Source organism: Protobothrops mucrosquamatus, unplaced genomic scaffold (assembly GCF_001527695.2).
Source record: "Protobothrops mucrosquamatus isolate PMUCROS unplaced genomic scaffold, P.Mucros_1.0 scaffold113, whole genome shotgun sequence".
In the NCBI taxonomy this organism is placed as follows: Eukaryota; Metazoa; Chordata; class Lepidosauria; order Squamata; family Viperidae; genus Protobothrops; species Protobothrops mucrosquamatus.
Window position 1 is genome coordinate 1,206,603 of NW_015386485.1, and position 16,037 is coordinate 1,222,639.

Consider the following 16,037-nt stretch of genomic DNA (forward strand, 5'->3'; position numbering starts at 1 on the left):
GGGAGTGATTGGTGGGCTGCCTTTTCATTTTGTAATTGTTCCTTTTAACTTTGCTTTAATCTGGTTTTTAACTGTTTTTAACTGTAGCGTTTATATCATTTTACTGTTTCATCTGTAAACACCCAGAGGCATGCAAGTGTGATGGGCGATATAGTAATTTGATACATACATATATACCAACATACACACACATACGTACATACTGCTTCCAGGCCCACAGATGGCATGTGTTTGAATATCACTTGGAATTATAACAAAAGAGAAATATTATTCTCATGTTCTTTTCTTGGTTTTCTAACTTGTTGTTATGGGAAGCTGATTACTAGACCAGACCGCTGATCTAATAGGTTGCTTCTTATCCCAAGATCAAAACTATGGATAAAAATTAACTAAAACCTGAGTGTTTCTAAATCCCTATTTATTCATTATAAAATAATTAAGCATCTCTAATTTTTTTCCAACTGAAGGACTTTTAAATGTGGCGGAGTTGACTCAGATCAAAGCCCATATGCAAATTTCTAAACTAAAAAAAACCCCAATATATAAAAGAAATTAGCATTACTATAAAGGAGACTTTTCCCTTTAGAGAGAATCCAGTAGGATTTCCCTTAAAGTCCATTATGGCACTTTAACATGTAACTTACCATCCTGATGTCCTGCAGGTTGTTCAGATCCTTATAAAAGACCCCAGGCAGGTCTCAAGATTGCAAGTTTGTCTTAAGCAGCTTTTAAGATAGATTGTACTATAGTTAGTTATGCTTCATTAAGTGAACTTGACTGTGACATAAAGCAGCATGAGAATAGGATTTTGGCTTATTAAAGGCTATGCGGAAAAGAAAAAGTCAGCTTTCCCTATTGTATTGCGTGAATCTGCACTTACCAAAATTCTTCCTTTCACTTTGATAAGGAATAGAAATTCAAGAAGTGTTACACATTTTGTTAAAGTAACATAGTTTCCATGCCCATCAACAACATATTCTCATTTATTCTAGCTACAGTCAAGGATTAACTATAGCTAGGGGCTTATGATATACTAGACCAGGGGTCCTCAACCTGGGCAACTTTAAGACTTGTGGACTTCAACTCCCAGAATTCCTCAGCCAGCAAAGCTGGCTGAGGAATTCTGGGAGTTGAAGTCCACAAGTCTTAAAGTTGCCCAGGTTGAGGATCCCTGTACTAGACAATTGGATCATTGTTCTAGAGGTATTTCCTTCCTTACAGACTTATATAGGTAAAAAAAAAGCAGTGTGAGTGGAAATGCCTTCCAACTTCCTGCTAACTTTCTCATCAACTTTCCTTATAGAAAGCAGGCAGAGAGTGTTGGAAATGGCAATCATGTGACTGCGGCTGAGCATGAAGCACAGCGGCACTGAAACAGCCGCAACTTTGCCAAATTTCAATCTCACGGGAGTCCTGAATTTTGGACACATTCTTTAAGTTAGACCATTTGAGGTATGTTAATTAAAAAATGGTTACCCTATGATGCACTGTTTTACACAATTTAAGATTACGAGCAATCAAACAGACACAAAAGTTTTAGTAGTAGTTAATTTGAAGTTGCTATGGGCAATACATAACAGATTTCTGTTGATTCTTTTTGTGATATTCTGACTGTACTATCTTTATTTCAAGCCTCCATCACTGAAATCACAAATGCCAGGACCCCATCTTGGACAGCTTTCCCAACCTCGACCACCACCTCAAGGTACTACTTCTACTATATAATTTTGGAGCAAACTTTTAAGAGTGAGGTACTAGTTTCCTCTGTAAATGTATGTGTAGTGAAATGTGGTTGTTGAGATTTCTGCTGATTTTTTGAGGGGAATATGGTGACAGGGCAAGAGTAAGTTTAATAAATTACAGCAGTATTTATAGAGAAGGCAAAAAGATTAAGAATATATATTTTTTTCTCAGACAGTCCATCCTGAAAAAATATTAGATTTAACATCTAAGCTTAATAGGAAAACAGAAGCAATGCCAACAAAAACTTGAGAAATGCTGAAATATATTTTTGTTTCAGTTATGCAGCTTGCACACAGATTGAAGTTACAGATTTCAAAAATTAAAGAGCAGAATTTAAAACGCAACTTTATTAGGGGAATGTTAGTGAACTGAGACAATAAAGATTTTTTTTAATCTTTTGCTAAATTATAGCAAGGATCTACAAACGTCTGTGCCAGTGGGTATGTGTGACAAGAGATGGTAATGGGAGTGCTCAAAGGAAGTGGTTTTCCTGAGAGACTTGCCATTTACAAAATGGCTGTTAGAGTTGGCACCAGTACACAGAAAACATTAGTTTGCCAGAAGAAAAGTAGGGACCCACCCTTCTTTCATCCTTTCTAATTTAGTGTATTTGGTATCAGCCTCAGTTAACCTTTTGGCAGTTTCTCTGTTCATAGCTACTGGTTAGTTAGCTATCCGGGGGAGCCATACACTCAACCTCCTTTATGAAAATTTTCCGAAGTTGACCATGTGAAAAAAGAAATACACAGAGACAATATATTCATGGGAGCAAGAGATATTTTAAAATCCTTGAAAGTTTTCATTTCTTAGAACTCTTCATCAGCTAAGGTTTATAATTAATTATAAGTGATTGATAATCCAAGAAAAGGGGATGTCCAGTCTTCCAACAAACTTGTATCAGTTCACAGTCATAATGTTAATGACAAAGATCATACCTTTCATATAAACCAATCTTGTTTTACAGACCAGTGTTTCTATTCCTTTGCTCCAGGTGGCCCATGGCAGCCTCAAGGATCACAGCCAGGAGCCCCACCCCAGCAAAGGCTGTCCCCACAGGGTCAGCAACCTCTGAGCCCTCAGTCCACCTCATCACAGCAGCAGAAGTCACCTGGATCTCCTCAGCAAACAAGATCGTCAGCAGGAAGCTCACCAAGCCAGCCTTCCAAATTAGGCACATTTCCCTCCCAGCAACCACGACCTCCGGCACAAGGATGGGCTCCTGGCCAAGGATTCAGTGAACCTTCCAAGCAGCATCCTCATCTGAAGTATGTGGGAAATTTTTTACAATGGATAATTCTTGTAATTTAAGTTAAGGTTGCTACAGGTCAAGCCATTATCGGTGTCCCTGAACCGCCACTGAAGATGTTACCTAGCCTGGTAACGAAATGTTCAGAAACCAACCCACAAGCTTGGAGAACGAACCTTCACCCTCTTCTCCTTTTTGCTGGCAATGACAAATGTTACAGATCAATCCCAATGATACAGTAGTGTTAAAAGTTTGTGAACCCTTTTGAATTGTCATTATTTCGGCATAAATATTATATGAAGCATCACAGAAGCCCTAAGTCTAGATAAAGAAAAGCCTATTAAATAAGTCAAAAATATTGTAATTCTTCATTTTTTATTGAGGAAAATAATCCAAAGCTAGATATATATGGCAAAAGTATGTGAGCCTTTGCTTTTAGGAATTGGTAATCCCACTTTGGTCAGCAATAACTGTTAACTAATTATTTCTGGTAATTGTGGATCTCTTTTGAACAATAGCCTGAAGGAATTTTAGCCCATTCCTAATTACAGAAGAGCTTCATGGGCTTTTTCAAGTAAATTGCCCACTTAAGGTGCTTCCACAACATTTCTATAGAATTAAGGTCAGGACTTTGACTTGGCCATTTCAAAACATTGTTACTTGTGCTTTTGCTATTCTTTGGTCATAGAGCTTCTATGTTTTGGATCACTGATTTGCTGTTCCTGTTGAGCTTCACCTCAGACAGATATCCTATTTTCTTACAATTTCCTGATACAATCCGAAATTCATAGTTCCATCAATGATGAAAGTCGCCTGATCTAGAGACTGCAAACCTGGCTTAAGGCATGACGTTGCAACCACATTTCACATTCTTTTGCCACACAAAAAATATAGCTTTAGATCATTTTCTTCAGTAAATCAATGGACAAGTATGTTTTTGATTCATAGTTTTAATGTTCTCTAACAAGTTTTTAGGATCTATGTAGAAAAACAGATCACATTTTAGGTCATATTTATGCATATTGAAAATTCAAAAGGGTTTATAAACTTTTAAGCATCACTATAGGTGTCTAACAACAGTAGTGACCCACTACTTCCTAAAGCTTCTAAATTTTGTAAAGGAAATAGCCACATTTTTATTCCTTTTTCTTCTTTTTTTCAGCAAATCACAATCCTTGACAAATACCTTCAACATCTCAGAATCTTCACAGCGAGGTATCACAAATGAAGATGAGGCAAAGGCTGAAACCATCCGTAACCTGAGGAAGTCATTTGCTAGCCTGTTTTCTGATTAGCATCACAAACCTTAAGAGTAATTTTGGATATTTGGGTCTTCTTTCCATGCAAATTCCTCTCATTTTATAGTTCCCTATACAAATGTGTCTTTAAATGTATCAATCGTTATAGTTTCTTGTATGTATTCCTATATTCAGCAAAGGGGAGGGGAAAAAGCAATTGAAAAAAAGCAATTGAATCTGTCTCTCTGGGCTCTGGATAACAGTCATCGAAATGTTATTCTCAACTTACAGAATGCAAACACGTCCATCATCACCTACATGCAGAGGTCATCTCATGCACAATCAGGGCTATAGAATGCTGCAGTGCGTATGAACAGCTTTGAACACTTGCTGGGCCATTTATGGCAGAGGTGCAGAAAAGAGGCAAATAGTTAAGTTAAGATTAATATTCATTTATCTTAACTATTTTTATATATTAGCATGATTCTTCTTATCTTTTATAAGTCAGATTCTAGTTTGCTCTTTTAAAAACCCAGTTATAAAACTATTCCTCCAAAAATGTGTTATCCCTCTGAATTATTCCTTCTCAATTCAAATTTCCTGGGCTAAACTATTATAATTCTTAGGTAGCACACAGTTGAACCATTTTACTGTGGTCAATATACAACCAGGATTAAACCCATTCTGATTCCCAGGTGCAGGGATATATAGACATCATTTAGAATTAAAATCCTTCGCATGCTCTGTTACAATAGTGCAACTTGCCTAAGGTTTACCTAGTATCCACTGTAATAGGTATCCAAAGTAATAAATTGAACTATAATGATGTAGGCCTTTATATTGAAGTACCGTGTGTATGGAAACAAATATACAGGCCTTAAACTTTAGCTATCAACATGTCAGAATTCATCTTTACAGCAGCATATCATGCATTTCAGAAAAAAATGACTGAAAACAAAGATCTTTGATCCACATTGGGACTAGGATTTCACAATGAACTACCTCTCTAGAGAAATCAAGTCATAAAATTCTTATTCTGCAGTTACATACATGCATACAAAAGTGATAAAACAGTTTAGAAAGAAGCCAGCCACCATGAAATACAACTCAATATTTCAAGGCCATCAAAATACGAAGTAGCAACCCTTTCAGAATAAAACATGGGAAATGTTTCTTTCCAGCCTCAAAAATTCTCCCCAATATCAGTATCCAAATTATGCAGTATGACACAATTTAGCCACTCAATAGTCAGGATACAAGTGAAGTGTCAAGAGATGAGGAGGAAAATAGGAGTTCTGCTACAAAAAAGTTTAGAGGTTTCTCTTTAAACATTGATATAATTGACCTTTTACTGCATTATCTATACAAAACTGATGTAAATGGCACATTGCATTATATGTGCATTTGTTGTATATAGGTTCCAGAGCAGGCGTGTCCAATCCGTGTGTGGCCCTGGAAAACTAGTAATCCAACTCAAGATTGTAAAATTTTAACATTATGTGATTTATATACATTGTTTTATATGCAGCTCAAGATCATTCCTCTTCTCTCAGTGCAGCCCAGGCAAGCCAAAGGTTGGACACCCATGCTCTAGAATAAGTCTACGTAATTTTTCAACTCAGTGCAGCCACGTTCAAAAAAGCCAAACTGTTTTGTTCCTTAATATTGTTTGCACAGGGAAAGCTCTGTATATGTTTCACCCCAAATTCTAGAATGGAACCTTACCTATTTCCTTGATTTTTCCCTAAACCCTGTAAAAACAATTTGGTAGACTGAGGAAAATAAATATTACCACTACTTTGAGTGTTTAGCAGCTCTCTGAAATGCATCTGAAGAACAACTCAGCATTTCAAGAGAAGTGCAGATAAGGATCTACTTCCATTTAAAATTACCCAATTGGAATTGTTTATCAAACCCAGCACATGGTTTCCTGAGCTAATGTTCATAGCAATGTGATCTAACTTCTTCAATATTATCAGTATGACTTACTTCTCTGAATGTGTCATGTAGAATGGCACAATACAGCTAACTGTTCAATGACTTCAGTATCTTAGGAAAATTCCAATAGAATTTGTTCTGACAGAATTTGCTAGTGGTTTCCCATCACCAGCACATCATAAATTAATGTCATTCCTAGATCTACTAAATTTCACCCTAAATTCTCCTCTCAAATAAGTTTAACCTACCTCAAGAAAGATAGAACAATTACATACTAGTGCATTTTGCACTGGAATATTACAGAAATATTAAATAATTCCTCTCATAAGCAGTTATCCTATTTTGCAAGCCAAACAGCTAATTATACCAATGTTGTACAGTTGTTGGAACAAAGGTCTTTATCATCTGCAATATTCTGAGCAGTGTGCATCCTAATGCCACCACAGTGTAAGTATTAGAAATACAACTACAAAGAACCAATTGTTTAGTAAAAGCAAATTTGCACTGTTAGACTCAAGCAATTTTAGAACTGATTTATGCATGTTTGAGTTCTAACAAGGTTGATTATAGCACTTTAGTGTATTATAAACTAGCACTTAAGTATTAACTGTTGGTCTGTTGGTGACATGATAGCAGTGTTCCAATATCTAAGGGGCTGCCACAAAGAAGAGGGGGTCAATTTATTCTCCAAAGCACCAGAAGGCAGGGCAAGAAGCAATGAATGGAAACTAATCAAGGAGAGAACTAACCTAGAGAAATTTCCTAACAGAATAATTAATCAGTGGTCACAAATACTGAACAATCCTTGTGATAGTAAATAAACACATCTTTATAATACTCTACATATAAAGTACTATATATTCTAAATATAGTACAATCACATCTTTAAGTTCTTAATATGTGAGCTCATTAATGTAAAACCATGAAATTTAGAATTTGAGCTGTAAGACGTAACAGCCACCTATGGAATTCTCATTGTTTAGTATTGTGTTCAATCTCTCATCAAATTGAAATTTAGGATGATACAAAACTGACACATCAAAATCAGTTCACTTAAGTAACTCTTTTTGTTTTTTTAAATAAATCTGAAAATACGATACAGAGAAAAATTCGGAATAGCAAAGATAATACATTTTCCCTTGAGAAGCCATCAATGGAGAATCATCCATGGTTATATTGTGTGTGTTCAACCTTAGATTACTTTCTAATAAGACCTATCACTTATCAACTGATCAACTAGACAGTTATGTCTTCTTATCCCTAAGAATTGCACGTCTTGTAATTATACATTTAAAAGTAACTAGGAATGTTAACCCAACTTAGTTGGCTGAAAAATGTTAAAAACAATTAAGCAATGTTTATTTAAATGTACAGATGGCCCTGTCATTGTATTTCATAAAGTACTTAGGGTACTTTCTGTTGAAATTTACTACAAAAAAAAAATGAAATAGAAAGGCAGCAACTTTTTGCCAGAGCTTCTGACATTCACCATTTCTCATCTTCTGGGTTATACTATAGCATGTTATTATTCAACTGTTTGTAAGGTGAACAGTTCAATGTCTTATTCTCTCATATGTAAAAAAAATCATTTTAACTCAATATTCTTTGTGCTTTGAAATCCCCAATACCAACATTGCTTTTCAAGTAATAAAGAAAATATATGAAGTGTCCAAAGAACAATCAAATCAGGTGGTTTTTGTAGCCTTCCAAATGCCAGATATTGCATAGAACAGAAAATCTTTTCATGGAAAAAGCATTTAGTCAGGCTAATTACTGGAAGAAAAGAACATAGCACAAATATTTAAATGACAGATTTAAAAATTAAAACAACCCAGACCAACTTAGTTTATATTTTAAAGTGCTTTTTATCTGATGCAACAAAAGCAAACCTTTTCGTTTCTAAGAAGGAGCCTGCCACTGTAAATGAAAAGAATAGTGTCCCACAATATGCTTGCAAAAAGGATCTGCATTTCCAAGGGAGGCAGGCCAACTTGTTTGCACTGAACTGTTGGGCCCAAGTCTATGGAATCAAGATGCGGTAGTACTTATGCACTGTCATAATTTTAAAACAGCAGACATCATAGCTCTGAAGCTGAAGTATGTTACCGTACAGTTTTAAAGTAAGCCCACAAAGAGAGGTTTAAAACTTTATCAATAAGGCTGAAAGAGTTCTCATATGAATGCACGGCGGCTATCAACTGGGCGGCTCCGACTGGCTCTTCCTGGGAGAGTTGGATTGGGTTCTTGAAATGACACCAAAGGATCAAAATATGGTAAAGTGAAGAATGGATCTAAGTGTGGGGAAATAGGAAGATATTGACTTGGAAGCTCAGCAGGGCCAGGAAAGAGGGAGCTTATTGGATCACCAATGGAAGGGACTGCTGGCCTCTCATCAAATTCACCACCAATGATATTGGGGGGATAAAGTGGATTAGGACAAAAAGGATTGGGATACAGTGGACTGGGATGAAATGGCACAGGGAGGGGAGGAGGGGGCAGAAACATCATGTGTCTCCACTTCAGTGCGTCTTTCTTCTGCTTCAATTTTTTCTTGTACAGCTGTAGAAAAGGGGAAAATAAAATTTAGCTTGACATTTCATAGCATTCGTTGTTATAAAAGCTTGCTAGTATATTCCTGAATATTTGGAATAGATGAACCAAATTTATTAGCACAACCTATCTCTGTGCTTTCTCCAGCTTCATAATTTTTTTTTATTTCATTCAATTTTTCAACCAATATGGAATTTTGGACCAGAATTCAACAGCTGGAAAGAAGCTGTGCAGGCTGGCATTCATTAGAATAATAATGTTCACCTGCTCTTTCAGCACGGTCTTTAAAGAAGAGCTTGCTTCCTATGTCAACTGGAGGTTTCAGTTAGCTGAGAATGTAATTTGTTGAACTCTTGGTTATTTGGATTGTATATATTCTTAAAAAACAAAACAAAGCAAAACTAAAAAATATACTATGATACCCACTTACTTCTTTCCAATCCGTGTCTCGAGATCTGGCAACAGGATCTGCATAAACATGTAAGATACAAATCAGCAATTCTATAATGATGTAGACAACACATTAGGTAACTTGTATTGATGGCATGACTGCTCCAAGACAATAACCATTTATTGGACACAATGTCCAAACAGCTTCATAGAGGTATAATTCCTTACAAAGAACCCTGACAAATTAACTTGCAAAACTGACAACAAGCCTCTCATTCAGCGTCATGTTAGAAAAAAAGTTTTATGAACAATTACCTCTAAAATCTCGCAAGTATATGAACCTCCACAATAACTGATCATTCGAAGCAGCATAAAGATCATGACAAACAGCAGACAAAGAAATTAATGAGCGAAAGTCCAAGAGCCGGAAAATTCGGAGTTTCAGCTCCAATGGAAGAACCACCAGGCCAAACACATCTGGTAGATTTAATGCTAAAATGAGAAGGAGAAGAATAACATTATCACAACATTCCAGCAGTTTTATTTCTTATCTATTCCATAATTATAATTAAATGCTTGAAACAAAGCATGTTGATAATATTTGGCTGAAGAAAAAGCCTATTTCTATGCAACGAGCTTTGAATTTAATCATGCATTTATCAGAGACATCAAAAGTGACATAATATTATGATCATTTAATTGGGTTCTCTTTACCTACTTTTAGGGCTTCTACTGGAAACAGATCACATCAGAAAAATTATACAGAAATATTGAAACTTCAAAATAATTCATTAATTTTAAGCACTACTCTATTTCTATTGAAAGATATGAACAAGTGGGACTAAAAAGACAATGTTACCAGAGGTATGAATGCCACTAACCAAATACTCTATAGTCCCTGAAATAAAACTCTAGAGCACTGTCCCTGACAGATTTAGAAGGCACTTATTTGGAGAGAAGTCACATTAGAGTATCAACAATGAAAGGTTTCACTCTCCCGATTCCAAAATCCTCTGGAAGCTACACAATAAGATAAGTATGGAATATCATCTAGCTTTTCTTCAGCCTAGTTAAAAAAAAGAAAGAAACAAAACAAAACAAAAAACACTCCTATTCAGATCAAAGTTAATATATTATTGCTTTACTATGTTGTCAAGTCACATAGGAAATAGCCCCTCCGGCTGGCTCAACTACAATAGAGTTTTGCCTGTTAAGTGTAACAAAAATAGTTTCAAAAGGCACTTACAGATTTTAATCTATTTTATAACATTTCTCAAATTAGAATCTGGTGCTTGTTCAACTTATAAGTCACAGCTGCAACCATGATGGGATGAGAAGCAGAAGGAAGTGCCTGATTTATAAATAGCTAAAGAACTACGGCTCAGAGTCTGACTACCCATTTAGTGGCAGGGACAGAATCTTGCTGAGTTGGGATCCATTCTGGTTACTTGGCGTCAGAACCTGAACAGAGAGTGGCAAACTTGTTTGCATAAATGAGCTTCACATGGTACACTTGATGGTCTAGACCAGTGTTTTTCAAACTTGGCAACTTCAAGATGTGTGGACTTCAGCTCCCAGAATTTCCCAGCTTCAGCTTCTGGGAATTGAAATCCATACATCTTACATGCTGAGGCAGAGAAACACTGGTCTAGTCAGCTGTAGAGAGCTCAATGTATAGAAAGTCATCTCAAACAGTCGTCTCAAAACAGTTTGAACCAAAAATGATCAAATTTAATAAGTGAAGGGAAATCAGAATCATACTGAGAAAATATTGCTGTTATTCTCTCAAAACCTTCCTGTTAAATGAGCTTAGTGGGGGGGGGGGGTCCATGTTTTCTGCTAAACTCATTGGGCTACAAACGTATTCACTCACCATACTTGGTGGTTTTACCTGTTACATAATAAACATTCTACAAAAAGATTTATAAGACTCCTTCCGTGATCTGCTTACCTTGCCGAGCAGCAGCTAGAAGAGGGTATACCAGCCGATCTTTAAAGAGACAAGAGAGCTTCTGAAGGTCCTTATACACACCTGCAACATTTCCTTTAGAAAAAATAAAAATTCAAAATAAATATCATCTGCTCAGTGTATCCTTTTCTAATTATTTGCCTCTAAGAACAAATCATCAAGCAGTAAAATGGAAAATAACTGGTTCTCTCATTCAGATTGGCAATATGCTGTAATAATTTGATTTATATCAAATAGCAAAGCCTGCATGGACTAATGAATTTGGTGGACCTATTAGCATGGTTAAACTGCACAATATTCAGAATCTATGGAAAGTTTTTTAAAGTTTTAAATGAGGAAGAAGAGAAATTGCATTACATCAACTGTAGCAGCCATTTCAATGATAACGTATCTATGACTGTTTCATTATTTCTCATAGAGCTGGGAAACTATAGCCCCCTTTAAGAATGCTATTAGAATGAGTCTCTTAAAATTTTCAATACAATGGGTCCCCCTAGTGAGGCATTATCTGCCATTACACCACTATCTTAATACTGTACAAACAAGCAAGAGGTTTATAAAGGAAAGATTAAATATAAACTTTTTTTTAAAGATGCAGCCTTACAAATGTAAAAGGGGAAAGGCTGAAAGTGGAAGGTTGCCTCTAATGAAGTCTGTGCTAGAATCTGCATGCTCAAAACTTCCCCCTGAATATAGTATATCTACAATTTCCTACACGTTATCACGCAGAAATGAAAGAAAACACATCTGGGAACCTAGATTAGCTGCACAAGCAGAAAGTATCGGCATAAAGCTCCCAATTCAAGCATTAATATCTCCCCCTGCTGTGGCCAAGAGGGAGATTAAACCAGAACTGCAGATTGAAAGGTGGCTTAAAAGAAACTCCAGACAACTGCTTAATAACCTAAATTTAAAACCTGAAGTATTTAATAAACTAGAGTTTATTTCTCTCCTAATGGCCAAATAGCAAAAGCAATAGCACTTAGACTTATATACCGTTTTACAGTGCTTTACAGCCCTCTCTAAGCCGTTTGGAATCAGCATATTGCCCCCAACAATCTGGGTCCTCATTTTACCAACCTCGAAAGGATGGAAGGTTGAGTCAACCTTGAGCCGGTGACACTCGAACTGCTGACAACCAGGAGTCAGCAGAAGTAGCCTGCAGTGCTGCATTCTAACCACTGTGCCACCAGGGCTCTTAAAAGTAAACTTTTCTTGATAAACAGAGGGGAGAGGTAGGGGGAATCGAAACACAATTAACCTGTCATTCTGCATTTGCTTATTCATTTCCCACATGTATTTTAAATTATCTTTTTAAAGGGCTGTTTTATCTTGATATATAAATTCTCAAGATGTACTATTGTTATCTTTAAATATTGGAATAAATGTCATGTTTTTATGGTTGTGGGGAAAAAAACAGGAATGCATCATGGTAAATTAGTATTTTTCAGAATACTTTGTTAGCCACACTTCTTTTTCACCTGTAGCAGATTCTCTAGGCCCATAGTAATTGTCTACTATGTATAAGTATTTTCTCCTACCTTTAAGAGAAAATATGTCCCTTGCAATATATTTTACCATTGTTTGGAATGTTTTGTTTTCATAAAATATATTACTGAGGAGCTCAATGCCTGACAGGAGTTCATGAGGTCAACAAGTTCATGAGAACTTATTTGAATAAGTTTAAAATGTTCAGTGACACAACTTAAAAATGCCTCCTACCTACTTCATCTTCTAATTTGCTCAGTTAACAATAAAAATTAATGTGGTATTACTCATCTATTAGCTTCTTGCTGTTTCCCAAAATTCAGATTCAGATACCTGAGTTTTCAAAGCAGATAAATGTAGCTGGCAGAAGTTGTAGTCTCTTCACACTTTTGATATCAATGTCAATCTTCAGCATTGCTAAAAACCAAAAAAAAAGACACTAAAAGAGCTTAACAAAAAAAAACATTCTTGGTGATTCTGAACTTCCAGGGAAAACTCAAAACAGAATAAATTTAATCAATAGCAGTGTGTGCTGTAAGAAATACAAGAAAAAATATGACACACCCCTTCTTCCCCTTGGAAGTTGTGTGGCATAATACTCCAGGATATATGAATGAATCTAACCAGCTTGGATTTCTAAGTGTAATGAGTTACAGAATGACATTATGGTTTAATTTTGTCTGTGCTCATGGAAAGTCTCCTTCACTTCCTTCAAAAAAGACTTTTCTGAGACCTTAAACAGCATCTCAGATGGGACTGCCCACTGTTCTTTCTCTTTTGAAGCCCTATCTCTCAGTATCTATTTTACAGCCTAATCCTTTTAAGGCAAATTTGTTTCAATATACTACTGATTGCTTGTACCTTCAATTGGGCAAAACATGTGTCATAGGGCACTATTTTTTGAATCAACTGATTCTTATGTCTTTCAGCATAAGAACTGTTAGTAGTTACATAGCATGGAAGACAAAGAATAACAAATGCTAGCCTTCAATCAAATAAATATCAGAATATACCTACCATTGATAACAATAAGGTCTCCCAAAGGCACACAAGTAAGGACAGCAATGCCATTTTCACAGAGGGGATGGGCATACTGTAGCTTATAAACACCTCTGTTCCGCCATTTGTCAGGCATTCTTGTTGCCTTTGACTCTGTTCCCTATGAATAATAAAAGAGGAATTTAACAAAGCAACTAAAACCTGACTACAGATTTGTTGTGAGTTTGCAATAGCACTACTGAAATCATAGGGTGAGAATTTTGATTATGGCAACAGTGCAACTAAAGCACATAAGTAGTCATTGTCAAATCTTTCTCAGTCAGCCAGGCAAGAAATTACAAGAAAGTCTTACAGAGAACCACAATTCTAATTAGGAGATTTATTGTTATGAAGTTAATGAAGCCATTACAAAAGTGGCCAGAGTATCAAGTGAAGCCCCATTTATTCTGAAATTAACGTTCCCATTAGTGTCTCTCTTCAGTGGAAAGCAGTCCCAATCATTGGCATAGCCTTACACTTTATTATTAATCTGATAATTATGCAATTAGATAACTAATTTTCACTAAGATCATCATCTCAAATTATACTGTTGATAATGAAGAAGCTAAATAGAAATTTCATGAATCAAACTCGAAGCAACAAATATTTGCCAAAAAAAGCGCTTAGATTAAAATATTAAATTCAGAACTTAATTCTACATATGTAGCTGTGCTGGGAAGCTTTGATAAATCTTTGATAACTCATATTCACTATCCCAGTTCTAATTAGCCTAATTATTTTTAATGTGACACACTCTACATATGAGAAAGGAGAATACTATTTCATACTATTTCATTCACCTTCCATGGGCTAAAGGTAAATGTCTGCAAGACAAGAACTTACCTGAAGAGCTTTCATGCTGAGGCTCATTAAAAAGGGACAATCAGGTAATATATTTATTTAATTAGTATCCCACATTTATTATAATACCGAATATTCACATAATATTTTATTATAAAACAAATTTATGTTGTACAGCAACACCTAGAATTACTATATACAGTTCTGGTTTTCACATTTCTTTTGCTAGATGTGTTGTGCATTAACTGCGTTCTGCTCAATGGATATCCAGTACAAATTATGACTAATGCAGAACAGTGTGTTGCCATAATATTCTGGATTGTGACAACCAATATATTCATGAGTAATAGTATGCTTTATCACTAAATCATGTCTTACTGGAAGCCAACATTATCTTAAGATAATGTCAATGATGAAAATTATGAGAATTGAAATTCAACCAAATCTGATGGGTTGCACAGTATTCACATTCAGACATCCTTTGTAAAACTTTGCTTACTTGAGGTATATATCCTGTTTCCATCATGATAAGATGGATCAAAACTATCAAGGCATCATTGGCACTGGTACATTCTGCAGAATGGTAGAGGGTCTGAAGTGAGTGTGGTACTTGTCCATCCGTAGCTTCAGAGCAAAGCATTGGCTCTGAAGGATAAGAACCAGAAGCTTCTTGGAAGTCAAAGTCATCAGATACAGCTTCTGAAGCAAATGCTTGGCTGGATTCTGCCTTGAAATGACAGCAGCAGAAACAAGAGGGCATTAAAAAGTTATATTTACTTTAGTAAAATGATAAAAGGAAAGGGTTTCTATGAAAAAAGCCGATCTCTTTAAAAATAATGGAAGCAGCCCAAGCCCAAGTATTTTCCCTACTACGCACAATGAAAGCGTCTTCATGTCTTATGCACTTACCGTATTGTCTGTATTCATCTGAACATTATCTTGAACTGTACGGTCTAGAAGATGTCCATTGTGTCTTTCACTATCTAGAATTTTAGACTGGTTGTGACAAATGGCTGAAGTTGATGGTTCATGATTATTCTGTTGTGGATGCAGGGATGAAGTGTGAGTTGGAAATACTCTTAATTCTGTCTCAGTATCTTCCACTATCAAACATATCAAGTCTCCTGAAACAATCCCAAATGATGCTAGGGTTTCCTCATCTCCAGTAAGGGAATCTTTGTTGTTCAATGTTATTGCAAACTTGATGTCAGAACTGCAGGGAAAACAATATTAAGCACATATTTTATATTGAGGAACACACACCAACTGTAGACTAAATGATGATTATTATTATTATTATTAATTTAATTTGTACCCCGCCCTTCTCCTCATGGGACTCAGGGCGGCTAACAGCCTCATAAAAACCACAATACAATTACAATAACATCTATATTAAAAACCGAATTAAAAGGAAATATTTAAGAAGGTCGATTATTCAAATTATCCTTAAAATACCCTTAAAAAACCCCGCTAAAAAATCCCTAGGCCAGACCCGCTTGTTGAAAAAGCCATGTCTTTAGGGCGCGGCGGAAGGAGGGGAGATCCGGGATCACCCGGATCTCTGGGGGTAGTTCGTTCCAGAGGGTGGGGGCTCCCACCGAGAAGGCCCTCCCCCTGGGGGTCGCCAGCCGGCACT

The 16,037-nt window shown here is 36.1% G+C and overlaps 2 protein-coding genes across 3 annotated transcripts in view; one reads left to right on the forward strand and one right to left on the reverse strand.

Moving 5' to 3' along the window:
• The window catches only part of SYN3 (synapsin III), a 175,308-nt gene extending 169,490 nt beyond the window's left edge, over window positions 1–5,818 (forward strand). For both annotated transcript variants that reach the window (XM_015812829.1, XM_015812828.1), the window contains 3 exons: window positions 1,633–1,705; window positions 2,735–3,008; window positions 4,152–5,818. In XM_015812829.1, the coding sequence (XP_015668315.1) occupies window positions 1,633–1,705; window positions 2,735–3,008; window positions 4,152–4,284 (480 nt within the window). In that variant the 3' untranslated portion in view covers window positions 4,285–5,818. The remainder of the gene's footprint in view (window positions 1–1,632; window positions 1,706–2,734; window positions 3,009–4,151) is intronic.
• Window positions 5,819–6,943: 1,125 nt separating this feature from the next.
• FBXO7 (F-box protein 7) overlaps window positions 6,944–16,037 on the reverse strand; it is a 12,622-nt gene continuing 3,528 nt past the window's right edge. The window contains exons 2-9 of the mRNA XM_015812831.1: window positions 15,311–15,614; window positions 14,901–15,128; window positions 13,580–13,721; window positions 12,896–12,979; window positions 11,057–11,149; window positions 9,421–9,597; window positions 9,146–9,183; window positions 6,944–8,724 (exon numbers count right to left, since the gene is read on the reverse strand). Coding sequence (XP_015668317.1) covers window positions 8,338–8,724; window positions 9,146–9,183; window positions 9,421–9,597; window positions 11,057–11,149; window positions 12,896–12,979; window positions 13,580–13,721; window positions 14,901–15,128; window positions 15,311–15,614 — 1,453 coding nt within the window. The 3' untranslated portion in view covers window positions 6,944–8,337. The remainder of the gene's footprint in view (window positions 8,725–9,145; window positions 9,184–9,420; window positions 9,598–11,056; window positions 11,150–12,895; window positions 12,980–13,579; window positions 13,722–14,900; window positions 15,129–15,310; window positions 15,615–16,037) is intronic.